Genomic DNA, 27916 nt, shown 5'->3' with positions numbered 1-27916 from the left:
GGATAAGTGTGCATAAACACAGGCAATTATGATTGGCCGATCACTGACTCATTTTTTTCCGCTCCATGTAGCATGAGGGCTAACAGATTATAAACTTGTGCAGGTCCTCATACTACACAGAAGCGGAGCAGTGCTTTTCAGCGCAGCTAGATTTGGGTGCAGCCGGCGCCACCATAGACTGTAATAGAAATTACATCAGTACTTATCCGTTAGCTGGGCGCATCCTCTAGGTGGTGACAAAACTCCACCAGAGTTACATCTTTCCCTACTATCCATGGCGGCCTGGAGGGGGAATAGTAATTAGTGCCACCTGCCGTATGCGCCCAGCTAACGGATAAGTACCCTTACATCTATAGCGGCGCTCAGTGAGTAACGCCGGCGCCGTCAGAAGATGGAGCCGAAGTTGCTTTTAAAACACATCAATTCCCGGTTTCATGCTGAAATCGATTCACAATCTCTTTGCAGTAAAGACGGCCATACGATCCCTCTCTGATCAGATTCGATCAGAGAGGGATCTATCTGATGGCAAATCGACCAGTGTATGGCTACCTTTACAGCGGATCAACGAATGGGAACGGAAGGACAGCGAGAGACCTACAAGTGGGCAGGGGGTTTGGGCAGGGCTGTGGAGTTGGAGTCGGGGAAATTTTTGGGTACCTGGACTCGGGAAAAAATGCACCGACTCCTAATGAATTTAAACTGTAATTAAAATAGAAAATATGATAAAATATTCTATTTCTCAGATAATAGTCATCATAAATTATCTATACAGTAATAGCTGTGCTTAGCCCACAAAAATGAAATAAACCAATCAAAAATAGTTACTTGTGCTGCTTCAATAAAGCAAGCCCCGTTTAAAGTCAGATATACACATCTGATTGTGACTGTATATATGATGTGTACACAGGAATCTTTTATATATACTAAATAACATCTATGCTGTAAGAATAAAGCCTGATGTGTAGCCGTGTCACTAATAGAGATGGTCAATGAGATGGAAATAATTCTGCGTTGATGCTGGTTTATGCAAATTTATGCACTCCTTTTGCTCATGAAATCAAATAATTTGATATGTTGTTAAAATTTGGTTTGGTGACTACAGATTAAAGGGTACCTGAGACGGATGAAAAGAAAAGTTTTTATACATATCTGCGGCTTCCTCCAGCCCTCTTCAGGCTAATCAGTCCCTCGCTGTCCTCCGCCACCTGGATCTTCTGCTATGAGTCCTGGTAATTCAGCCAGTCAGCGCAGTCCAGCCACGTGCCGCTCCTACAGCCAGGAGCATTCTGCACCTGCGCAATAGTGCTGCGCAGGTGTAGTATGCTCCCGGCAGTGGAGTTTGTGCATGCGCACAGAGCCCGACTGGCTCAAGTGCCTGGAACCATAGCAGAAGATCCAGGTGGCGGAGGAGGAAAGCGAGGGACTGATTAGCCTGAAGGGGGCTGGAGGACGAAGCAGTGCTTTTCAGCGCTGCTAGATTTGGGTGCAGCCGGTGCCACCATAGACTGTAATGGGAATCGGTCTATAGCGGCGCTCAGTGAGTAACGTCGGCGCCGTCAGAAGACGGAGCCGAAGTTGCTTTTAAAACACAATAATTCGGCCTCCAGCAATCGCTGGGAGCCGAATTATATAATACCTTACTATTCATTAACACGGCCCGGACTTGTGCAGAAGCAGGATCAGCCATATACCGGCTGTATCCTGCGCCCAAGTCTACCGCCGATTTCAAATGTATGCCTGGAGGAAGCACCAAGTATGTATAAAACTTTCATCTGTCTCAGGTTTACTTTAAGTTACACAGTAGTACTATACTCTACATATGCACTCTCCACAGAGCTGCATGGAATCCACTGAGAATGTTGTGCACATTGAACACAGAGGTGTTGTCTATCACCCATAAACCTGGTGCAGATTGTACATGAAGAATGTGTAATAGAGGAAGAATCCCCTCATTCTCCTGCAGTGTACCTGCACATCACTCTTACATGTACCGACAGTTACATTGCCTAGGGCCTGATAGATGTTCTTTGTTCCGGTCTGTACCTTCTACAAGTAATATTATAATTGGGATGATGTCTTTTTTTTGTAGGAGAAAGACTGAAAAACCTTTTGTCCTTTTTGATGTGATCCACCTCACTTCAAAACAACTCACTTTATTTGTAGAAAGGACTATGGTATAGACATAAAGCACAAAATCTTGTAGGTCTTGTGGTACAAAAATATCCAAAATCTTTATTGACACAGTTACAAAATTCTTAAAAAGGAGGTCTCTGCAGGATGCTCCTCATTTGCATGAATAATCACAGGAAATTTCAGTAATTTGTAAAAAAGGCTTTCAGCAAGAAATCAATTGGCAACGACACGCTCGTTTCGGGCATATAATGCCCTTCATCAGGCCACTGTATAAGCACTTTCTACAAAAGAGATAAAAAAAAATTCCCATTAAGAAACATTAATATAATGTATTGAATAAACGAGTACCGACACCCTACAGAAGAGGTTCCAAAAAGGTGAAGGCGGAGTGTGTTCTACACAAGGCCCTAAGCAGGGTCCTCCACACTACGTCCCAGAAAGTATAGTGTCCAATCCCAAAGGAAGATCATAGAAGGGTAGACATATAAAGACATCAGTCCAGGTGTAGAGAACAGTGTGGCAAGAACAACATGAGGCAGTAAATATCGGCTCAATAGCCTTCTACAAGTACTCTTACCAAGTTAGTTTTAGGCCTCGTTCACATCTATGCAGTGCAGATGACCGTGCGATTGGAACGCAACGCGTACGATCGCACGCCATCTGCGCTGCTGATCCCATCCACTGACAGTGAATGGGTCAGCTCTGCGCTTGCGGACAGAATGCATGCAGCAGTAGGCAAGCGCATCGTCCTGCTGTGCAGCGCATTTGATGTGAACTGCTGAAGGGCCCGGCTGTCTATACCCTTCTACCGTTCTTGCATGTTACCACATCATACGCGCTTCCAAATGCGCACGGAAGCGCGTATGATGTGAACGAGGCCTAAGTCTATGGCTGAAAGTATTAGAGGCAGAGGATTAGCTGAATAGCCAGGTAACTGGTATTGTTTAAAAGGGAATAAATATGGCAGCCTCCATATCCCTCTCAGTTTAGTTGTCTTTCAAAATTCCTAAGCGTTGCAGATAAGAGATGCATTTTATGTTACATACTTTCAATCAACGAGATTGTAATATGCAAATTAGAGGAGTCAGAGTCGCAGAGTCAGAGTCGGTGGAATCCTAACCTGAGGAGTCAGAGTATTTTTTTACCGACTCCACAGTCCGGGGGGTGGAAGAAGCCGCAGGGAAGTTAAAATCCTTTAAGTGGGAATGGGACTTTACATACACGTTTATCTCATCATGTCACGTCAAATACCCTTTACATTGCTTATGTTGCTGTTAATGTCATAGTTGCATGTGGCTGGTCTGAAGATGTCATGAACATATTCTGAACATACAGCCCAGTTCTGTCTGACTCTGTTTATATTTTTCATGATCTAGCAGTAAACTTTCACTTTTTTCCTAGATGCCCTCCTTGATGCCAACATGCTGTCACGGCCTAAACCCGGAGAGTCCGAAGAAGACCTCTTGAAGTTTCAGGACCAGTTTCTTGCTGCTGGCGCTTCTGCAGCTGCAAAAGTTGTTAGAAAAGCGGATAAAAGGAAAGGAGCTGATGGTGCAATCAACGATCCTAGTGGAGCTACAGCAGGGAGAGATGTCGTGTCTATTCAGGGTAAAGTTTTTACGTGTCCTTATAAGAGGTTATAACACACCCCAGATTTAGAAAGGGATCTTTCATGCTGGTTTAGACTTAGTAAAGAGTAATACACTTACAGTATATTATACCACTATAGAGTTTATTTAGCCTGTTTCATTGTTTCAGGAGATTAAAGGAAACCAGAGATTAACGCTTTGGCACAAAATTAACGTATCCCCCCGATAGATTTTACAAAATAAATAGTATACCTGGTATTTTCGCTGCTCTGGTGTGCCGATTTTGTGGTTTTTTTTTTCCACTAAAAACACGGTTCATCAGAAAAGCATATTATTTAGTGGGCGGTGTGCAAAATGAAATCACCATTTCTAAAAACCTCTTATGACTAACAAATGTAGATAAAAAAAGTTTTTCAATATACCCTTACATTAGCAGCTCCTCCCATCTCATCACAGCTCTCTGTGATGCTGTGAATATACAGAACAGGAAAGCAGAGCCAGAAGGGGGCAGGCTTGGGCTTGAAAAGACATCAGAGAAGACACTGAGCTATAATGATTCCTGAGCAAAGCCAGACTCGATGCTCAGTCGGGGATTTTATCAGGGCTGATAAGAAGCAGGCTGAGCAGTGAAGGATGAAACCGAGAGCAGGGTAGGTGTTTTCTCTAATGTTCCCACTGATATATATGGTAAAATACACGAGGGTGCTTCATCTCTGGTTCTCTAACAACTAGCTTCAAATACAGGAGGAAGAGCCTGAAGACCCTAAATTTAGTGAAATTTGTGTATTGTGCTTTATCTGTAGTCGAATTAAACATATTTTTTTAAAGTGTACCTGAGACGGGGGTAACGAGGGTTTTTACTAAACTGTGGCTTCCTCCAGTCCCCCATAGACTGTCAGCTCCCTCTGTGTCCTCCCAGTCCCCTCTGCTGTGCTGCTCTCAGCCCCGTTAAAGTCAGTGACTGGCAGAGTCACAAGCTACTGCACATGTGCTGCCCTGGGCACGCCCACCTCAATTGCACTTCTGAGGCTGGGAGCATTTCACACATGTGAAGTATGTCCAGACTTATTGCCTCTGAAGAAGTAGATGTTTCTGTGAAACGGCTGTCAGGCCTTGCAATTGTCTGTCAGAAGTCTTGGGGAAGGATTAAAGGAGTTCATGCATTACTTTGCTGACTGGTGCCCGGATATTTGTTTGCTTTTCTGTGCTACAAATGTCCAGACTTATAGTGGGTAGGAAGGAGGCACCCAATGTATGTTCTATTTTGGTATTTTTTGATGCAAATAAAAAAATTATATAATAAAAAGAGAGGTAATTGCTTACCTCTCCAGAAGATATAGACATCAGTTCAACTGGAATAAAAGTTTTTACTCAAAAACCTATCTGACAATGCGTTTCACGGGTCATGGCCCGCTTCCTCAGGTCAATACAAAATACCTTGATAGCATAGGGGATGGAGTATAGGCGCCTTTAATGTCTATTATAACTTTTATAACTATATTAACTGCTCATGTGCAGAGCGCACCTGGCAGCAGGCGCATGATTGAGGAGGTGCAGCCCGGAACAGCACATACGCAGTGGCCCCCGGGCCGCACACTTTTATTTGGCTGCAGCAGCACAATGGATTAGACTGAGAGGACATAGAGGGAGAGGACAGACTACATGGGGCTGGAAGAAGTCTAAGCTAAGTAAAAATCCTCTTGTTCTGCCCATCTCTGGTTTACTTTAAAGGAATAATCTAATGGTCCACCGTAGACACCCTGTGCCCACGCAGCCACTCACCAATGCTCCGGCCCCGCCTCCGGGTCACTTCTGGAATTTCAGACTTTAAAGTCGGAAAACCACTGCGCCTGCGTTGCCATGTCCTCGCTCCCGCTGTCACCAGGAGCGTACTGCACAGGCACAGACCATACTGGACCTGCACAATACACTCCTGGTGACATCAGTGGGAGCGAGGACACGGCAACGCAGGCGCAGTGGTTTTCCGACTTTAAAGTCTGAAATTCCAGAAGTGAACCGGAGGCGGGGCCGGAGCATTGGTGAGTGGCTGCGTGGACACAGGATGTCTGCGGTGGACCATTAGATGCCCCGGGTAAGTTCAAATCATTTTCCCCCAACCCCCCTCCCCCTACAGTATTCCTTTAAGGTCAGGCAGTTTGGTATTTCTTTACAGTGTACTTTTATCGGTTTCGTTTCAGACCTCCCTGACTTGCCTCCAGCTCTGACGCCCGGGCCATCCAAAAAGTCGAAAGTTGCTGGAACAAGAATCCGTTTTGCTGATGAAGATCCGGAAGACATATTGGAAAAACATGACCAGCATATTACTGCTGTCATCTCTAAAATCATTGTGGGTGGCTTTATGATCATTTTTTTTTCTATTTGTTTTAGGGTTGTATTATCTTGTTTAAGGCAAAAGACTGATTGCCCATGGCCAGTTAGGTTTCATTCCACTGCAGTCCGCTGAGATAAATACATTTTACAAGTTTTAAAATGGCCGTATGAGAATCTGTTTAGTGAAGGTGCCACAGCTAAGCTTGTTGTTATACCCAGCATAATCCTGCCTTCACTAACCAGACAAGGAACAAGTATGCTGAATGGGAACTGAGACTTTTCACACTTCACTGGCTATGTGCTTGTTCGTTGTCGGTCCAAGTAATCAGTGAAGCCATGGCGTAGGTTCCACCTGCCACTGCTATGGGGCCTGTAGCCAAGGAGGGCCCAGTAATCTCAGCCGGCAATAAGGGCTGTACTTCGCCGCTAAACTGGCTAGTGGCTACTTTAGTGTGGGGGATCAATCAGTCACTATACCTGGGGGGGGGAGGGCTACCTGTACTTGGTTGCCTATACATTGGGGGGGGGATGACATCTGGCTACCTATAATTGGAGCTACTCTGGCTACCTATGCTGTGCTGTGAGCCCCTCTGCTACGCATACTGCAAGTGGTACCTCAAGCTACTTATATTGTGGCTACCTATAATGAGGGCTATCTAATACTGGGGGAATCCAGCTACCTAATTCTGGGGGGTATCTCTAGCTCCCCATATTAGGCAGAGCTGGATCATCCACAAGGCAATCCTAAGCAGTTGCCTAGGGCCTGGAGAAAGTCTAGGGGCCTACTGGATGCTAGCCCCACCAAATCTTACTAAAAAAAGCCAGGTGACCATCAGCGGTGGGCAAAAACTATCTTGCCTAATGCCCCATTTGCTTTTCTGATACTAGGGGCTACCTAAGACTGTTAGGCTGTTTCTAGCTCTCTATGCTGGGGACAACTTGGGGAAGCACCTTATGTTTTTTGGGAGCCCCAATCAAAATTTTGCTTTGGGGCTTCATGATTTCTAGCTATGCCCCTGCAGTGAAGCCAGGGTATAAAGTAGGGGTTATTTTAAAATGTAATTCCGTGAGAGCCGTACAATATGTTTCAAACTGGCACAATGCGCATGTGCAGCAGAGGGCTCACGTCCCTGTTGCTTACTGTGTATACAGTTGCGTTCAGCGCTGCGTAATATGTTGGCAGCGCTGCGTAATATGTTGGCGCTTTATAAATACAATAAATAAATACAGGTAATCCTCCGGGCAGCGGAAGGGTCAGACACGTCTTCAGCTTCTCTTGGGTTTTAGCAACATCAGCAATTCCCCCAAGAGCCAGACAGGAGAAATATCGACTAACAGCTTGTACAATTAGCTAGCTGACTTTGGGGCTGATTGACTTTGTAGGACGAGATCCCTGCACTTTGCCCCAATAGGCTGCCTTTCAAGTGATAGGCAGCCTATTGGGCCAAAGTACAGGGATCTCATCCTACAAAGTCACTGGACCTGACAGGATCCAGGGTGGGACAATTGGAGTGGCCGTTAGTTTTGGGGTAGTGCGAATAAGTTAGTAGTGCATACTACAGTACTCTGAAAATTTTACTTGCTCTGCTACACTAAGCTGCGCTGCTTGAGGAGTGTAGCTTAGTGAATCAACCCCTACTGCTTTGTCTGGGAGCCAGATGTAGCCATCACAGATCCACATCTGGCTCCCGCCCCATAGGTTCCATACCCCTGATATAAAGCTTTGCCTTACCTTGAATGTACAAAAAGAAATGTAGCTCTGATTTCTCCTATATTTTTGTCATTAACCTATTTAGGACAGGCGCCTCTAGTCCCTTTGAGGACCAGAGATTCACCTTACTACGGTCCCGACCTGGTTAATGACTACTTGATATATACAGGTGAAACTCCATTTATTTCAGCAATTCAACTTAAAAGGTGAAACTAATGAAATTAAAGGTATCCTAAACTGAGAGGTATATGGATGTTTCCTTTTAAACAATACCAGTTTCCTGGCAGTCCTGCTGATATATTTGGCTGCAGTAGTGGCTGAATCACACACCTGAAACAAGAATGCAGATAATTCAGTCTGACCTCAGTCAGTGCACCTGATCTGCATGCTTGTTCAGGGGCTGTGGCTTAAAGTATTAGAGACACAGGATCAACAGGAGAGTCAGGCAACTGGTACTATTTTAAAAGGAAAAATCCATATCCTTCTCAGTTTAGGTTCCCTTTAAATAGGTACTCTTTGCAGATGTTTTGGATGAATTAGCGGATTAGTCTGACACTTTGAGCCTAGAGTATTGAACATTTTCACAATATTCTATTGGTCTGAGATTTTGATTTTGGGGTTTTCATAAGCTGTAAATCATTATCAAGTTAAGACTTTAAATTATTATTATTATTGATTTATAAAGCGCCAACATATTCTGTGGCGCTGCACAAAGTAAGCAACGAACATGGGGTACATAGTAATACAGACAATGGTGTACACCAATATACAAAATACATAATTGGAGACAAAATACAAAATATATCATTAATGACAGTGATAAAAGTATCATGATGAATAAAATGTATATTGATTTCTGAGACACAATAGGGGAGAGAGCCCTGCCCTTGTGAGCTTACAATCTAAAGGGAACATGTGTGCGAGACGGGGGGGGGGGGGGGGTGTTAAGAGGAGAGGTAGTATACAACAATCATATAGAGGCAGTGTGTTTTAGGATACCTAGTAGGAGTGCAATTTGGTCTTAGGACAAAGGAAAGGTAGCGCATATGCTTGTTGAAATAAGTCCGTTTTTAGAGAACATTTAAAAGTAACAAAGGTTGGCGAGTGACGGTGGTCTTGTGGGAGGGCATTCCAGAGGAGGGGTGAAGCGTGTGCAAAATCTTGTAAATGTGAATGTGAGGAGGTAATTCTAGAGGAGGACAACAGAAGATCATGTGCAGATCTGAGATTGCGATTGGGTTTGTATCTGGAAATTAGTGAGGATATGTACCGGGGAGAGAGATTGTAGAGAGCTTTGTAGGTTAGGGTTAGGAGTTTGAACTGGATCCTCTGGTTAATTGGCAGCCAGTGAAGAGCTTGACAGAGAGAGGCTGCAGAGGACGATCGAGAAGAAAGATGAATGAGACGAGCAGCTGAGTTCAGTACCGACTGGAGCAGGCAGAGCCGGGACAAGGTCCTTCAGCACCCAAGGCTGAGACAGCAAAGTGTCCCCTCCATCCCTCCCACCCCAGCGTTCACACACTGATTGCTATTAGAGTAATAGGTGCCCCAGGGCCCCCAACCTCCCCAACACCTTAATCTCTAGTTATCTGGCTTGCAGTCACTGTCATGTATCCCCTTTTCTTATTTCTTTCTGCTTCAAACACAATTGGGAATGAAAGCTGAATGAATTGTGCACCCCCTCTTACACTGCGCCCTGAGGCTGGAGCCTCTCCAGCCTCGGCCCGGCCCTGGGAGCAGGACCAGTCTGTTAGAAGGTAGTCCAAAGAGTAGTATGTTGCAGTAGTCCAGACAAGATATTATAAGAGCATGTATTAACATTTTAGTTGTGTCTTGAGTGTGAAAAGGTCAGATGCGAGATATGTTTTTGAGTTGGAGATGGCAGGAGCTGGTTAGGGAGTAAACATGAGGAATAAAAGAGAGATATGAGTCGAATATTACCCCCAAGCCCCGTGCTTTGGGAAATGACGTTAGGGGAGTGTTAACATTCATTGTTACTTCAGGCAAGAGGTGCACATAGATGGTGGAAAAATGATCAGTTCTGTTATACTCATATTAATTTTTGAAAGAAACGAGAGGACATGATATAGCAGACAAGCAGTCAGGAACACGTGTGCGGGGGGAGTTAAGGTCTGGGGCTGAGAGGTACAGTTGTGTATCGTCTGCATATAGGTGGTATTGAAACCCAAATTAGTTGCTTAAAGTCTCACTTTCCATGTAATTACTCTATTTCATGTATTAGTTTCACCTTTTAAGTTGAATTACTGAAATAAATGGACTTTTGCACAATATTCTAATTTTTGAGTTTCACCTGTAGTTTGGTTAAAAACCGACACCCCCAGCTATCAAGTGCAACCTTAAAATATGGTCCCAACTCTAGCCAGCACCCTGATATATCCCAGCTGATGCAGACAAAGGTGAAAACCTTTTACAAGGTTTGGACAAATTAGTCTTAAAGTGGACCCAAATTAAAAATACAAGATTCCAGAAATAAAATCTATTTTGTAAATTATAATAATAAATAGCAGCCTTTTTTCAGCTGCATGATAACAAATATAAAATATTTTACATTTATTGGAAGAACCCCTCCCTTCCTTTCATATTGCTGGGACAGAATCTGGCAAACTGGTAGAGTAGATGGTGTCCAGCAAAGGAGGAATTGCTAATGGCTGCCACCTGTATATCCCTAGTTATGGCAAGAGGAGGGTGAAAAGCATGCACTGAAATGCTCATAGGCTTGAAGGAGTGTTTATTTATCTTTGTATGTGTCAGAGTGTTATTTTGAATTAAGGAAATGTTTGGTTTGGGTCCGCTTTAAAGGGAACCTGAAGTAAGAGGTATATGGAGGCTTTCATATCGATTTCATTTTATCGAATACCAGTTTCCTGGCAGTCCTGTTGTGCCTCTTTCTCTAAAGCTGGGCATACACGGCTCGAGAATGCGCCGGTATCGAGCCAGCGCGTCACCGCTCGTCCGCGCGTGCGGATCGATTCCCGCTCGTTCCCGCGGGTGCTGCTAATCAGCGTTTAGTTTGCTCCCATTGTTCTCCCCGCCGGTATCGAGCGCAGAATCGATCTGGCAGGGTATCGGACAGGTTGAATATTATCAATCGAGCCATCAGCGGCTCGATTGATAATATAAAACGAGCCGTGTATGCCCAGCATAACACCATTTCAGGGCCTCTTTCTTACTGCCAGTAGTGTTGGGCGAACATCTAGATGTTCGTGTTCGGGCCGAACAGGCCGAACATGGCCACGATGTTCGGATGTTCGAGCCGAACTCCGAACATAATGGAATCAATGGGGACCCCGAACTTTCGTGCTTTGTAAAGCCTCCTTACATGCTACATACCCCAAATTTACAGGGTATGTGCACCTTGGGAGTGGGTACAAGAGGGAAATTTTTTTTAGCAAAAAGAGCTTATAGTTTTTGAGAAAATCTATTTTAAAGTTTCAAAGGGAAAACTGTCTTTTAAATGCGGGAAATGTCTGTTTTCTTTGCACAGGTAACATGCATGACATTTTGTCGGCATGCAGTCATAAATGTAATACAGATAAGAGGTTCCAGGAAAAGGGACTGTAACGCTAACCCAGCAGCAGCACACGTGATGGAACAGGAGGAGGGCGGCGCAGGAGGAGAAGGCCACGCTTTGAGACACAACAACCCAGGCCTTGCATGAGGACAAGAAGCGTGCGGATAGCATGCATTTTGCCGCCATGCAGTCATAAATGTAGTACAGATAAGAGGTTCCAGGAAAAGGGACCGGCAACGCTAACCCAGCAGCAGCACACGTGATGGAACAGGAGGAGGCGCAGGAGGAGAAGGCCACGCTTTGAGACACAACAACCCAGGCCTTGCATGAGGACAAAAAGCGTGCGGATAGCAATTTGCATTTTGTCGGCATGCAGTCATAAATGTAATACAGATGAGAGGTTCAATAAACAGGGACCGGAAACGCTAACCCATCACAGATGTTCATTGTTCATGTTACTTGGTTGGGGTCCGGGAGTGTTGCGTTGTCGTTTTCCAATCCAGGATTGATTCATTTTAATTTGAGTCAGACGGTCTGCATTTTCTGTGGAGAGGCGGATACGCCGATCTGTGACGATGCCTCCGGCAGCACTGAAACAGCGTTCCGACATAACGCTGGCTGCCGAGCAAGCCAGCACCTCTATTGCGTACATTGCCAGTTCGTGCCAGGTGTCTAGCTTCGATACCCAATAGTTGAAGGGTGCAGATGGATTGTTCAACACAGCTACGCCATCTGACATGTAGTCCTTGACCATCTTCTCCAGGCGATCGGTGTTGGAGGTGCTGTTACCAGCAGCGACACAGAGCACAATGCTATACAGTGGTTGGTGAGCGGTGTACTACTGTTCCCAGCAGCAACACAGAGCACAATGCTATACAGTGGTTGGTGAGCGGTGTACTACTGTTCCCAGCAGCGACACAGAGCACAATGCTATACAGTGGTTGGTGAGCGGTGTACTACTGTTCCCAGCAGCGACACAGAGCACAATGCTATACAGTGGTTGGTGAGCGGTGTACTACTGTTCCCAGCAGCGACACAGAGCACAATGCTATACAGTGGTGGGTGAGCGGTGTACTACTGTTCCCAGCAGTGACACAGAGCACAATACTATACAGTGGTGGGTGAGCGGTGTACTACTGTTCCCAGCAGCGACACAGAGCACAATGCTATACAGTGGTGGGTGAGCGGTGTACTACTGTTCCCAGCAGAGACACAGAGCACAATGCTATACAGTGGTGGTTGAGCGGTGTACTACTGTTCCCAGCAGCGACACAGAGCACAATGCTATACAGTCGTTGGTGAGCTGTGTACTACTGTTCCCAGCAGCGACACAGAGCACAATGCTATACAGTGGTGGGTGAGCGGTGTACTACTGTTCCCAGCAGAGACACAGAGTGGCAGTAAACACAATGCTATACAGTGGTGGGTGAGCGGTGTACACAGAGTGGCAGTAAACACAATGCTATATAGTGTGGGTGAGCGGTGTACTACTGTTCCCAGCAGCGACACAATGACTGGGGGGACCCTGGCTAGCCTGGCTGGAGAGAGAACTACCCTGCCTGCCTACCCAAAGCTAAACCCACAGACAAATGGCGGAGAAATGACGTGGATCGGGTATTTATTTACCCGAACCACGTGACCCGTTCGGCCAATCACAGCGCTAGCCGAATGTTCGGGGAACGTTCGGCCATGCGCTCTTAGTTCGGCCGTATGGCCGAACACCATCGGGTGTTCGGCCGAACTCGAACATCACCCGAACAGGGTGATGTTCTGCAGAACCCGAACAGTGGCAAACACTGTTCGCCCAACACTAGTAACTGCCAGATGGAGCAAGGATCAGTAGAAAGAGATAGTGATAATGCAGTCCTAGCCTGGGGATGGAGCCTTGGCGGGCTACACACTCCCACTAACTATAAGAAATAGCAGCGGTGGGGCAGTAGAAGATACAAGGCTGGAAAGTAGTCGGCACTAGTTCTGCCTGTAAAATGATTTATGGACTGTTATATAAAAGTAATGAAGATGGGGGACGGGAGATCACTGACAACTCTAAATCTTCATGAGGTACTTTATGTTTTTGATTTTTCTTTTTGTATTTATTTTGTGCATTTATCTTGCAGGAGCATGACACAAGTACTGCCACAATCACGGCACCCGTTCCTACAGGAGAACCCTTTCCCCGAGTCTTTCATAGATCAGAGATTCCCAGCGTGGTAAGATATAATTGTGTTTTCAGGCCAAGAAGGAAGTTATAACATTTTGGACCTCTCTCCCATCCTTAGCAATGTTGGGGAAATACACAAGATGCTCCCCCTATATACAGCAACTTCTGCGGCCACAAAATAAATGTGGCTTTACTTACCTGAGGCTTCTTCTAGCCCTTAGAAGTCATTTGTGTCCCTTGCCGCAGCTCCCATCCTCTACGGAGTCCCGCTGGCAGCTTTTAAGTATCGCCGACCCCCGATGGGTCAGCAACGTCTGTGTATGTAAGTGCCTGTGTGTGAATGCGCCCATGTCCTCAGCGTATTGTGCCTATAAAGATGTACAGAGGCGCCAAAAGAGTAAAATATGTTTAAAACTTCTTAAAATATTCAGGTGGCGGTGGTGGACCTACCACACCAAAACAGACTCGATGCTGTTGCTTGAGATTCAAACTATTTATTCATATACTCCAAAGACACACTGCAACGCGTTTCACAGGCACAATACCGCTTCATCAGGCAATCAACAAAACGGAGAATCCCACAGCTTAGGGTCCAATAGCAGCTTGGCACCTCTTATTGGCACCTCACCTATTGTGCCTGTGCAGTATCCTCTGGGTGGTGATGGGCTCGTTCTCACATGGGGCAGGCAACTCCCTCACAGGTGCAGCAGATGCCGACCCGTCGGGGGTCCTTAGAGGCTGCCAACAGGACCCCGGAGAGGACTGAAACTGCTGCGAGGGACAAAAATGACTTCTGGGGGCTGAAAGAAGCCCCAGGTAAGTAAATCTCCATTTAATTTGTGGCCTCAGAAGTCCATTAACCTCCTGAGCGGTATGGACGATCACCGCCGGAGGCTGCCGCTCAGGCCCTGCTGGGCCGATTTTCCTCAAATAAAAAGCAGCACACTCAGCCGGCACTTTGCCAGCCGCGTGTGCTGCCTGATCGCCGCCGCTCTGCGGCGATCCGCCGCGAGCAGCGGCGAAAGAGGGTCCCCCTAGCCGCCTGAGCCCTGCGCAGCCGGAACAAATAGTTCCGGCCAGCGCTAAGGGCCGGATCGGAGGCGGCTGACGTCAGGACGTCGGCTGACGTCCATGACGTCACTCCGCTCAAAGCCAAACAAGGAAGGCTGCTCATTGCGGCCTTCCTTGTTTATTCTGGGCGCCGGAGGCTGCATGAAATAGTTTTTTTTTAATTAAAAAAAAACCCTCCTGCAGCCTCCCTGGCGATCTCAATAGAACGCCGGGGAGGTTAAACAGACATTGACCTCAATTCACTAAGCTTCTCTCCTGTCTTTAAAGGGACACTTAAGTCAAACAAAAAAAAATGAGTATTACTCACCCATGGCTTCCAATAGCCCCCTGCAGCTGTCCGGTGCCCTCGCCGTCTCCCTCCGATCCTCCTGGCCCCGCCGGCAGCCACTTCCTGTTTCGGTGACAGGAGCTGACAGGCTGGGGACGCGAGTGATTCTTCGCGTTCCCAGACACATTAGCACCCTCTATGCTGCTATATGGTATATGATATATGCTATAGCAGCATAGATGGTGCTATTGTGGCCAGTAACGCGAAGAATCACTCGCATCCCTAGCCTGTCAGCTCCTGTCACCGAAACAGGAAGTGGCTGCCGGCGGGGCCACGAGGATTGGGGGGAGATGGCGAGGGCACCGGACAGCTGCAGTGGGCTATTGGAAGCCCCAGGTGAGTAAAACTAATTTTTTTTGTTTGACTTAAGTGTCCCTTTAATATCGTTTCTAGAGTTATCACCATGGTGATAAGGCATGTAGTATTCAGGAAACATTTTTTTACTTCAGGCAAACCTAAAGTTAACTCTTCTGTCTTTAAGTTAAAGGGAAGGTCCACAGAGTTGGTTAAAAAAATAAAAATACTAATCCACTTACCTGGGGCTTCCCCAGCCCGTGGCAGGCAGGGCGTGCCCTGGACACCGCTCCGGAGGCTCCTGGTCTTCTCCGGTGGCTCACCCGACCTGGCCAGGCCGGCTTCCTGGTCGGGCTTCTCCTTGCACTCCAACGTGCGTCTCACAAGGTCGCGCTGACCTCATCGGACGTCCTACAGACTGTACTGCGCAGGCGCAGAACTACTGCGCCTGCGCAGTACAGCCTGGAGGACGTCCGATGACGTCAGCGCGACTGCGTGAGACGCACGTTGTAGCGCACAAGAGCCCGACCTGGAAGCCGGCCTGGCCAGGTTGGGTGAGCCACCGGAGAAGACCGGGAGCCTCTGGAGCGGCGTCGAGGGCACGCCCTGCCTGCCACGGGCTGGGGAAGCCCCAGGTAAGTGAATTAGTATTTTTATTTTTTTAACTAACTCTGTGAACCTTCCCTTTAAGGGCCCGTTTCCACTAGTGCGGTGCGGAATCGCCGCATATCACCGCTGACAAAATCGCATGCGGATGCGATTCCGCATGCGTTTTTTGCCGCAATTTCGCATGCGATTTCGCATAGGCAGGGTATATGCGATTTTAACCATGTCACTGCCTGTGTCAATTTACATTACTTTCAATGCGAAATCGCACGCGAAATCGCGGCAAAAAACGCATGCAAAAAACGCATGCGATTTCCCTATTAAATACATTGCCTGCGATTCGCCTGCATTCCACACGCAGGCGAATTCTGCAGGGTCTACCGTGCAGAAAAATCCTGCACATAAAAACGCAAATGAAAACTGACAAGTGGAAACAGTCCCATCCACTTGTATTGCCTATGCGAATCCGCATGCGTTGTCTGCATGCGAATTCGTGCTAGTGGAAACGGGCCCTTAAGGTGAGATCTCTAAAGTTAACTCTTCAATCCTTAAAATAACTCAAATTAAAGACAGGCTGTTAATTAACTGCATGTGAAAATAACTACAGAGGAGGTAACTTAAGGACTGAAGAGATAAGATAACTCTGTCACTGTGAAAACTTATCTCTACACCTTAATAAGGCAAGATGGATGTTTGGAGGTAAGTTTTCTCTTGCCTTATTAGCTCCAGCATAATCTTAGCTGGAGATAAGGCGAGAGAAAACTTGCCACCACACAGTGAGCGAGTTATCTCTTCATTCTTTAAGTAGGATATTGTACCGTGTTAGCCATCAGTAAAAGCAAAAAGTTTTAAATCAGGATGATACCATTTATTGGCTAATTACAAATGAATAAGAATAAACAAGCTTTCGGCCTTGCAGCCTTCGTCAGGTTTACATCCTGTTAGTTTGCAAGCTGGTGGTACAGACAGCTTATATACATGCAACATCAAAAGGGAAAACAGATATTTTTTTCAAGCATAAATACGTCATTAAGATGCCTTAATACAAACAGACCATCTAAATGGGGTAAGATAAGGATCCTTGTTTACTCCATTGCTCACAGACCTTGTCTGTAGGACTGACCCAGAGATATCGTATATTCCTAGTTCACAAGCTCAGCTAGAGTGGCTGAGACAGTTCATATATCATCAATCTCATACCAATATATAAGGACAACAACTTTCTATATTGGTATGAGATTGATGATATATGAACTGTCTCAGCCACTCTAGCTGAGCTTGTTAACTAGGAATTTACGATACCTCTGGGTCAGTCCTAAAGACAAGGTCTGTGAGCAATGGAGTAAACAAGGATCCTTATCTTACCCTATTTAGATGGTCTGTTTGTATTAAGGCATCTTAATGACGTATTTATGCTTGAAAAAAATATCTGTTTTCCCTTTTGATGTTGCATGTATATAAGCTGTCTGTACCACCAGCTTGCAAACTAACTGGATGTAAACCTGACGAAGGCTGCAAGGCCGAAAGCTTGTTTATTCTTATTCATTTGTAGTTAGCCAATAAATGGTATCATCCTCATTTAAAACTTCTTGCGTTCATTCTTTAAGTTACCTCCTCTGTAGTTATTTTCACATGCAATTAATTAACAGCCTGTCTTTTACTTTAGAATTCTGGAGTTATTTTAAGAATTGAAGAGTTAACTTAAAGACAGAAGAGTAAACTTTAGGTGTGCCTGAGGTAAAATGTTTCCTGAGTAGGACATGCCTTATCACCCTGGTGATAATTATAGAAACGTTATTAAAGACAGATGATAAGCTTAGTGAATTGAGGCCATTGTCCCAAGAAATTCAGAAACATCTGGGGAATATGGGAAGATAGAATACCCGATTCCACCAGCCCCAACTTCATACCAATTTTAGAAAAAGATAAATAATAACCAGGTACTCAAGTGGGCGTGGTCATGATGAATAAAATACGAAAGCAGACAGCGGTCAGGGATCAGGACTTTTTTTTTTTCTTACTACACTACTCTACTCGTTCTACTCTAATGGCCCATACTCACGGGCAACTTTTTTGACCTGTCGCCAGCACACGTGAGCGTGTGCGCGACAGGCCAGCGACAGCTCGTCGCCAGGTCCCTCCGCATACACACGGCGGAGGGACCTGGCAACTGATGCGGCGGAAGCTGTCGCTGTTGCTCCTCCCCCCGCCGGAAGCCCAATGTATTCCTATCTTGTTGCTGTCGCTAGTCCGCTTACTCACGCGGACTAGCGACAGTTGCGGTTCAATCGCCTGGCGACATCAGCGACGAGCGGCAGTTCGGGGTGCGCATCCGTGCAACGCAGCATACTCACGGGCAACCTGTCGCCGCAACACGCGCGCGCCGCGTGTTGCGGCGACAATTGTAGCCCGTGAGTATGGGCCATAATGCTCTGAGTGTCATACTCAATACCGCTGCAGGTACCCCCAGAGTGATAGTAATATATGGTCACTCGTGCTCTGATTCATAACGTGCTAATATTTTGATGTACTGGTTTCTGTGGATGTTCATGTAGTGCTATTGTATGCCAAATATGATTTGTACCTATGGACACTGTCACTTTCCCTATTATGTTCTGTATTTTGTCATCAACTATAAAATCTCAGGTGTGCAACAGTAACAGCGTGCAATATCACGGTGACTGACTTATGTGACGGACTCCCGGACGCTGTGCCCCCAAGCATAAAACTCCTCCCACCTCCTTGGTTCCTGTGCTGTGTAAATCCTCACCTGTCCCTCCTCGACCGCCTCCCCCCCTGTGGCACCAGGCACAGGGGGTGAGAGGGGAGGACATTTTACACTTGGGGAGCGTTGCAGGCAGAGTCGCTAGCCCGATTTCAGCTAAATGTCATCAGGAATTGGTCTGCGGAGTTTGGGCAGGCGACAGATCTTGCTCTGATAAGATTGGCTGGATGTATAGGCACCTTTAAAGGGAAGGTCCAAGCAAAATAGAAAAATGAGTTTAACTTACCTGGGGCTTCTACCAGCCCCATGCAGCCATCCTGTGCCATTGTAGTCACTCACTGCTGCTCCAGTCCCCCGCTGGCAACATGCCGACCTCAGAGGTCGGCGGGCTGCATTGCGTACATTTTTACGCATTCACTCTAGTGCAGGAACAATAACACATACATTTTTACGCGTTAGTGGTTTAATGCGTAAAAATGTACGCATTGAACCACTAACGCGTAAAAATGTATGTGTTATGGTTCCTGCACTAGCGGGAATGCGTAAAAATGTACACAATGCGGCCCGCCGACCTCCGAGGTCGGCTTGCTGCCAGCGGCGGACTGGAGCAGCAGTGAGTGACTACAATGGCACAGGATGGCTGCATGGGGCTGGTAGAAGCCCCAGGTAAGTGAAACTCATTTTTTTTATTTTGCTTGAACCTTCCCTTTAATCTCTATATTAGTTTTAGCTTTGTTTTGATGTGCAGTTTTGTGTCTTTGTATTTATTTGCTTATGTCAGTCACTAGTCAGCACAGTGTAAATCGCACAGAGGGTTTTGTTTACTGTTTATTCCATCCTTCTGTCCCTGAGATTTAGACCATCTTTCACACTGTGCCACTGAAAGCCATTTTTAGACGGTGACAACACTGGGTGCGAATACATGATCCGATGACACGGTTTCCTTGGAAACCATAAAACATGATGGATCTCTCTGTGTGCCCGGTGGAGACAGCTCATTAGTGAGGAAGGCTTTGCAAGAGAACCTGCCACAGACACTTTTAATTTCATCAAACGACACGCTGCTTATACAAGTCAGACTCGTATAGGAACAAATTACCTCCTCCTGCAGACCTACTTGGCATATAGTAGATAAGCCTTTACATGACCTGCCTGTTCTTTTCTTGAGATTATTTTGTCAAACCAATTTATATCTCACCACAGGCAAGTAGACGTCTCCTTAGCAGTGATTAGACCCCTCCCAATTGTCAGGCTAATTGCGGGAGAAAAGGCGACTTTTTGACCCTACTCAAGAAATACAAGGAAGGAATGGCCTCTTCTGTTGTTACAGGGAAATGTATTCAGAAGTGGTTCCGATCATGTACAGAAGTGATGACTGATAATTCCCCTAATATGCAAATCTACGGTGATACAAGAGCAAATTAAAACACATCTCAGTCAGCCAAGTGGTGCTTTGTGACATGGTTTACGGTGAAATTCATCTGTTACTGAGAAACAAGCAATCCCTTCAGCTCGGTTCTATGTATTTTGGCTTGCTTACCTTGTTTGTGTGCATGCAATATAGTCACTCAGAGGGGCTGATGTCAGAAGGGAGTGTTTATGCCATTCACTAGATTAGTGCAGCCATTCAAAATGGCAGCTACGCAGTGCCGCTAATCTCTGCAGGATTATGGGACTTATTAGCCAGTTCGTATTTCAGAGTGAGTACAGGGGCTAAGGCTTAAGGGGCCCATACACCTAACGATTTTCCCGCCGACATACAGCCGTTTCGATCAAAGTGTTTGAAACTGCTGTGAAATCGCCGCGCACACCGCTGACAGAACGATCGATTTCCGTTCGAAATCAATCTTTCCCGTCGCCCCATCCGTGCGGAAGATTTTTCTCGGTCGCCGGCGGGTCGGGAGTGCGTCGTTAGTGGCGTTCGAATGCCCGACGACCGACGCAATACAGCGGGTATACATTACCTGCTCCGGCCGGCGCGAGTCCCCTGGTCTTCTTCTCCGCTTCGGACTCCAGACCGTTTCTTCTCCGCTTCGGGCTCCAGAACTACACAGAACTTCCTGTCCCGGCAGGAAGTTTAAAAAGTAAAGCGCCCTCTACTGTTTAAACTTCCCCTGGACAGGAAGTTCAGTAGCCAGAGTGGAGAAGAAGCGGAGAAGAAGACGACAGCGGGGACTTGCGCCGGCCGGAACAGGTAATGTATGCAGGGGGGGCCGCGGCAGCTCCACAGATTGTGATCCGTTTCAGGCTGAAATCGATTCACAATCGGTTTGCAGTAAAGGTGGCCATACGATCCCTCTTTGATCAGATTCGATCAGAGAGGGATCTATCTGTTGGTCGAATCTGATGGCAAATCGACCAGTGTATGGCCACCTTTAGTGAAGTTTTTTAATTCAATGAATACAATGTTTGCTTTCTACTTCCTCTGCTCCTGTGTTACATATGTCATATTTGGACAAAAAAGAAACTCCTAATAGCAGCTTTTCCTGGTGAGCGGATCTTTTTGGTTGGATATGGAGTTTTCCTAATAAAAGCAGCAGGGTCATCTATACTATGCCAGGAAAAAAAAAACCCCATATATTAGTAGATAACTACTTGCTCGACTTACTTAACAGATATATTGTACTGTCCACCTTTTGATTTCAGTGAATTTTATGTAGTAAATAAAGATAATTCTGTTCCTGGCATTTGCCATCTTGATTCCCTCTTACTGAAGCCAACACTGATGTCATTTCCTCCCTTACTTTTTTCCTCCTAGAATCTGCTCTGTCATAGCTGCTTGCTTTGTAAACATGTGAGCACAGCAAGATCAGATTTCAGGCTTGTGTCACACTGAACTGCCCTCAGCCAATCAGTGCGATGCAGGAATTTGGGAGGTGTGATGAGAAGCTTCTTTCTGTTTGGCAGTCTAACAAATAGAACCAGTCTGACTGATAAGATTTATAACAGCAGAAACATTTCTAATTAGATTGGAGTGCTTGCAATGCGGGGTGAGGTTCCAGGCTGCATAGTGGGTAAATGGAATTTGATTTTAATGGCAGGTCAGTGTGACACGAATTTGAGAAGGGAAATACTCCTCACCTCCTCTGCAGAAGCTGCTGAAGTGCGATCTATGGTGTGTTAACATGTGGTTACAAAGCAAGCTAGATATGACAGTGTAGTTTCCCCTGCGCTGTCCCTGCTGATTTAACTCACAACCACAGCTACAAAAAAAAAGTCTTAACTGTAATACAGGCACCTCCAGCTCTGACTATTCTCTGTTCTGTACACAATGTGTATATTGGTTGTGCGACATATTCATGCATATACATTAACTGTATCAGAGAAAATATTCACTCTGTGTAGGCTGAAACTTCCTGTATTTTCATCTATTCATTTTACAGCCTATGCCAGGTACCGGGAAGGTCAGCATCTTTGCTCAGAAAATGGCTGCTAAAAGGGTTGCTGAAGCAACAAAAAGAGCAGAATCTTCTACAGCGCTGCCCACTCCAGAGCCTCAGGTCACCCCTATGGCTGTCCTGACACCCGGCGAGAGCATATCTTCAATCTCAATAGGTAACTGAACAACTGACCTCAGTAGAGGGAGAACTCTGGTTAGTCCAAAGGCTTCCCCCATTGCCCTTGACCTCGCCGTTCCAACACTGGGGCCCTCTAAACATATTTGACAAGCTTTGTTGAACTTGTTCTCATGGCCACGCTTCTGTCTATAAATTAACATGGCCACACAGTGCAGGTGCAAGTACAGCTTGCGCAATAGCACAGAGCCACTCGTGCATAGAGGAAAAAGACGTGCATGGGCAGCTTTGTTACTGCACAGCTGTGTGTTATCCTTGCACTTGCGCTCATACAAGGATGGGGGCGTGGTCGCAAAGAAGAAGGGGTTCCCAGCAATTCAACCATCTGCTGTGTAAAAGCTGTTTTGTTAGTGGGTCAGTTCTTTAACCACTTCGCATCCAGACCTTGTTTCCCCCTTATGGACCAGAGCCGTTTTGACGTTTAAGCCATGACCCTAGTTAATCAACAATAACTTTATCCCTACTCATGACACTTAAATGATCTACTGTATATACCGTTTTTTTTCAAGACAAACTAGGCTTTCATCGGGGGGTATTTTGTACTAAGAAAATAGTTGTTTTCTATTCATTTTAATGGGAAAAAAGAGGGAAAAAAATGCATGATTTCTCAGTTTTTACCGGTTCCAGCTTAAAAATAAAAAGTGCTACTGTCATAAAAACCATTCCACTAGTATTATGTCCCCCAGAATAGATAGCCAAATGTGTCCCCACTATCAGCCCCCCTCCAGGATAGTCAGATATGTCCCCAATATAAGCCCCCCCCAGTATAGTCAGATGTGTCCCCTGCATTTGCCACCCCCAGCATAGATCGTCAGATGCGCTCCTAAGAATAGTGCCCCTAATTATAGCCAGATGTGCCCCTGGGATCAGCATTCCCCCATTTTAGCCAGATATGCCCCCAGGATTAGCACCAGCCCCCCATCATAGCCAAACGGGCCCCCGGTATTAGATTATCCACCCCCAAGGTAGCCAGATGTGCCTGACTAATAGACCCCCCCCCCCCAGTTAGCTAGAAACACCCCCCCCCCCCCCCCCCCAATCAGGCAGCCCTCTCAGTGCATAAATAGTTTAAAAAAATCCTCCAGCAAGCAGCCTCACTCACCTTACCTCGTTCCTGCGCCTATCCTGAAGCCCGAGCCTCCGATCCCCGCTCTGCAGTCAGCCCCGCTGTGCCGAATATCTGGTCCCGGCTTAATGACGTCATCAAGCCGGGACTCGGTAACCGGCAATACGCGGCTGAATGCAGAGCGGGGATCGAAGGATCGGGCTTCAGGATAGTCGCAGGAACGAGGTAAGGTGAGTGAGGCTGCTTGCTGGTGGATTTTTTTAAAACTATTTATGCTCCGAGGGGGACAGATGAAGAATCGCTGCAGTTGACTACTGCAGCGATCGTTCATGGGACGGGGGTGGACTAATTGGCTATAAGGGAACATGTTCCCTTTCGGCAATTAGTAATGCAGCTGACTGTGCCGGGGGGTGCGCTCTGAAGCGCACCCGATCTTGCAAAGCAGGGCTGCAAACAGATCAGTATATCTACGTGGCTGTGGCTGTGGCTTGGAGGGTGCCACAGCTGACGTAGATATACTGTAGTGGTGGATTAAGTGGTTAAGGAACATTTTTACTTCTTCAGTGCTATGAATTTGTGTCTGCTGTTACAGATGTAGCACAGGAGGAGGACAGACCCCGACTTATCACCGGAGAGGGTCTGCGCACTGCAGCGGCTCAGGACGAAGCTCAGAAGATCCACCAGGAGAATGTGAACAAGCTGAAGGCTCTGTCTGCGGAGGAGATATTGCAGGAGAGAGAGCAGCTGCTATCACAACTTGGTAACATAAAGCCTTATTGATCAGTAGATAAACCGAACCAGGGTATCATCAATCATTACGCAGAATGTTACCTTAAAGGCTCCTACACACATGCAACTTATCCATCCAAGTATCATCCATACTTGGTCTTTTGCACAATAGTTGGGTGTGTGAACTTGTGATGACTAGACCAGAGACTGATAACAGGCAGTCTGCCTGATCCAACCGGCGGATCAACTCACACGACTGTTGGGCTGATATCGTGCAGTTGGACATGAGTGTATGAGTCATTTGAATGACTTGTATTTCTTTTGAAGGTGGCCATATTGTGCAGTATGCTGTTATAATTGCATGCGCAGTATGCAAATGAGTTGGTTGTTCTGTTGGTTGGTGCATGGGAAATACAAGTAGGGCGATTGCTTGGTCATGCGGTCGGTCATGTCGTCGGATTGGTCGTGCGCTTTTGTTGGACGTGTGTACAAGTCTTAAAGAGACTCTGAAGTCTCTTTTTTTTTCCCTGCTTTTGTCATATAATCCTGTTAAGGATGAATGCCCCTGTGAAATCGCCGCATCCCTGCGGCAGATGGGTGATTTATTACACAGGATTAGCCCTGCAGAGCTCCGTGGCTCTCTGGGATTCACTTCTTCAATGAGGCTGAGCTTTCAGTTGTAGCTCTGCCTCCTCCGCAGTCAATCTCTGCAGATCGCTGCCTCTTCTTTCACTGAGAGGGGCGGAGAGGAGGCGGAGATTCGTGCCTCTCCAGTAAGAGAAGCCCTGCGAACCAGGGCAGCACAATCTGCGACCAGCAAAGTCGTAGAACTTTGCTGGTCTGAAACAGAGCAATAAATCGCCCATCTGCCGCAGGGATGCGGCGATTTCACTGGGGCATTCATGCTGAACAGGATTATATGAGAAAAACATGGAAAAAAAGAGACTTCAGAGTCTCTTTAAAACTACATATATTTATACTGTATTTGACCTCCACACACCTCCTTTTTTCTTTTGTATGCTATACTATACTGATTACTTTCTCCACCCGTTAGCTCTAGGCACATGTATTTGTGGGCAGGATTCATAAAAGTTGACCATGAGGCCTGGAACCCACTAGAGCGTTTTTTTTACGTTTATGGAGCGCTATAAATCGCTAGCGATTTCCTTAAACTCTCTGCCAATGTAAATATGTAAATGCAACAAATTCCACAAAAGCGACTATGATTAGCAAAATCACAATCGCAGGACATGCAGTATTTTGGGAGCGTTTGTGCTTCATGGTAAAGTATTGAAGCGCTGTGAAATCGCTCATGAATCACTACACACCGCGATTTGTGTGCGATTTTAAATTACTGCAAATGGTAAAAAAAATTACAATACTTTGAAAGGGCCAATCAGAATTGAAATCGCTGTCACAATTGCTGGCAAAAAGCGTACACTTTTTAAAATTGCTGGAAAATGCTCATGAAATCGCTTACAACACGCTAATTAAAAACGCTAGCAATTTGTAGTGGGTTCCAGGCCTGAGATTGAGTTCTGTGAATGTAATTGAGGAGACATTCTGAATAACCTCCTCACTCTTCATTAATATCCACTTTTTCCTGTAGACTCCCTACAGTCCATAGCCCTGTATTACACCTTGGGAACAATGGGAAGTTGTTGTATGAGGGGGAATGTGCAAACTCCACACAGATAGTATCTTGGCTAGGAAGTGAGTTTGGCATGTTAGCACTGCAGGGCAGATGTGGTAGCTGCTTAGATACTATGCTGTAATGCTAGGCAGCTGAACCCAAGCATTTCAGGTAACCCGCGGGTACCCGACTCCATGCAGGCCTTTAGTGTGGATTGGCCACTCCCCTTGGCACGTGCTAGGCTACCCTTGCGTGTGTATGTGTCTTAGCAGTCATTGTTATCAGTCTTAAAACTAGAGGATAAACATTACAACCATGTAATTATAGGTGGTGAGTAAAAATGGTCAGTGAGTTGCTAATAACTTTGAGTTGATGCACATTTTATCTTACCCTTAGACTGCCTTGACATCCATACACCACTAACGTGTAAAGGCATTTTATAACAAAAGTACTTCTGTCTACTAGGGACAGCTGCACTCATTTCCAAATTATTATGCAAATTGTATTTAAGTCAGAATCCGAATCCTTTTATTTCACCAAGCACGACTGGGTCATGCCCGGAATTGGTTTTAGCAACAAAACAGGCACAAAAATTGGCAATAACATCGATTTTCGGTGACACGGACAGTAAGAAGATATGTTGCTGCAGCAATAGCAAAAAGACAATGAGAAAAGGACAGTGTGAGAGAAAGATAGGGACATTTCCATGGTAGCAATAACAATAACAGTGCAAAAAAAAAAAAGTGTTATAAAGATTATAAAGATATTTTGTTTTTCATTTCAATTCATGGATGTTTTTGTGTCTCGGCTGTTTTGATCACTGAAATGAAAACACTTTCACTGCAGGATTTGATTAGACCAATTTACAATAGATTTTCATAATAATTTGCACAATTCTGTGTCATGGTAATTAGCTTAACCACTTAAGGACCGCGGTGTTAAACCCCCCTATTGACCAGGTCATTTTTAACAAAATAGGCCATTGCAGCTTTAAGGGCTCACTGCAGTGCCGTACAACTCAGCACACAAGTGATTTCCCCTCCCACCCCTTTTCTCCCCACCAGCAGAGATTTCTGTTGGTGGGGTCTGATCCCTCCTGCTTTATTTATTTTTTATAAATATTTATTTATTTTTTATAAATATTTATTTATTTTTAAATACATTTTCCTATATATATATATATATATATATATATATATATATATATATATATATATATATATATATATATATATATATATATATATATATATATATATATATATATATATATATATATTTTTTTAATTTAAATTCCCTCTCCCTTCCCCCACCAGCCAATTAGCGTGATCGGCTGTTATAGGCTTCAGCCTATGACAGCAGATCACTTTTTTTCCTCCCAGGGGGACAACTGTGTCACACGGCTGTCCCCAGTACAGCGCTGCCTTAGATCGCAGTGCTGTACACTGTTAATAGACGGTGGTTTTGCCGTCTAACAGTCCCTAGTGGCTATCGCCGCTGGGAGACTGATGACGAAGCTCAGCTCCGTCATTCAAGTGGGGATTTTCACGCCTCGGCGCGCGTTCCCCTGCAGTCTCCGCCCGCAGCCGTTAACGCTAATCGGCGTGGAGGGGTCCTGGGGCTGCCGCGCTGCTCACGCCAAGAGGTTAATTCTCCATCATTTCAAATTTATTTGCACCTCATTGACATCTCTGCTTGCTACTTTGGTACATCTAGATATGGGTAAGACATTTAATAAACTAAATTCAAACAAAGCTGGAACTGGTGTGGAGCTTTTTTTTTAAATAATGGCTGGCAGTCTAAAGGCCTGTACCCACTATGCGATTTTTTTCCAACGACTTTTTTCTGACCACCTGCGTTTTTTTTCTGCGCATGAGATCATGCGAACTGTTAGTGACGCGCTGCAGTAATGACCATCACAGCGGATCAGATCTGTGAAATCCCTTACTCCACCACGCAGAGTACTAAAATTGCTTGACTTCCTGTTCGCACTTGTCGTGTAACGTCTCGTGATGTCGCACATACCGGCCAGCCAGATGATGGATCATGGTACGTTCGTCGTAAAGGGGGGGGGGGGGGGGCTTCGCTCGATCCATCTTCTTCCGTTGGGTGGGGAGTATTTAGCTTAAGGCTAGGTCCGCAGTGGCCATTGCGTTCCCTGCAGAAATGCATTGAAATGGATCAGGAAAGCAGCGCTGCACATTATCCGAGCATTGCATCGTATAAAGTGAAGCATACAGTCAATTAAAAGTATTCTGCAGGGTTGCTGTTAACACGCGCATTTTACAGTGTGATGCACCGTAAATATTCCATAGGAGGTGCATTGAAAAGTGGTAAGCCGCGCTACAAAGTGATCGGTAACATGTCACTGCAACACACCACTGTTAATGTAGTGTGAGGCCGGTTTCAGACTATAAACCAGTGTTAGCGAT

General features: G+C 45.8%; 1 protein-coding gene across 1 annotated transcript in view; it reads left to right on the top strand.

The window, feature by feature from the left end:
- Positions 1-27916, top strand: part of RPAP1 (RNA polymerase II associated protein 1) — a 101840-nt gene that overhangs the window by 416 nt on the left and 73508 nt on the right. The window contains exons 2-6 of the mRNA XM_068254291.1: positions 3535-3741; positions 5921-6069; positions 13414-13506; positions 21865-22036; positions 23715-23882. Coding sequence (XP_068110392.1) covers positions 3555-3741; positions 5921-6069; positions 13414-13506; positions 21865-22036; positions 23715-23882 — 769 coding nt within the window. The 5' untranslated portion in view covers positions 3535-3554. The remainder of the gene's footprint in view (positions 1-3534; positions 3742-5920; positions 6070-13413; positions 13507-21864; positions 22037-23714; positions 23883-27916) is intronic.

Source organism: Hyperolius riggenbachi, chromosome 9 (assembly GCF_040937935.1).
Source record: "Hyperolius riggenbachi isolate aHypRig1 chromosome 9, aHypRig1.pri, whole genome shotgun sequence".
NCBI classification, from domain to species: domain Eukaryota; kingdom Metazoa; phylum Chordata; class Amphibia; order Anura; family Hyperoliidae; genus Hyperolius; species Hyperolius riggenbachi.
Note: the sequence above shows the minus strand (reverse complement) of the source record. Positions and strands in the feature narration are given on the sequence as shown.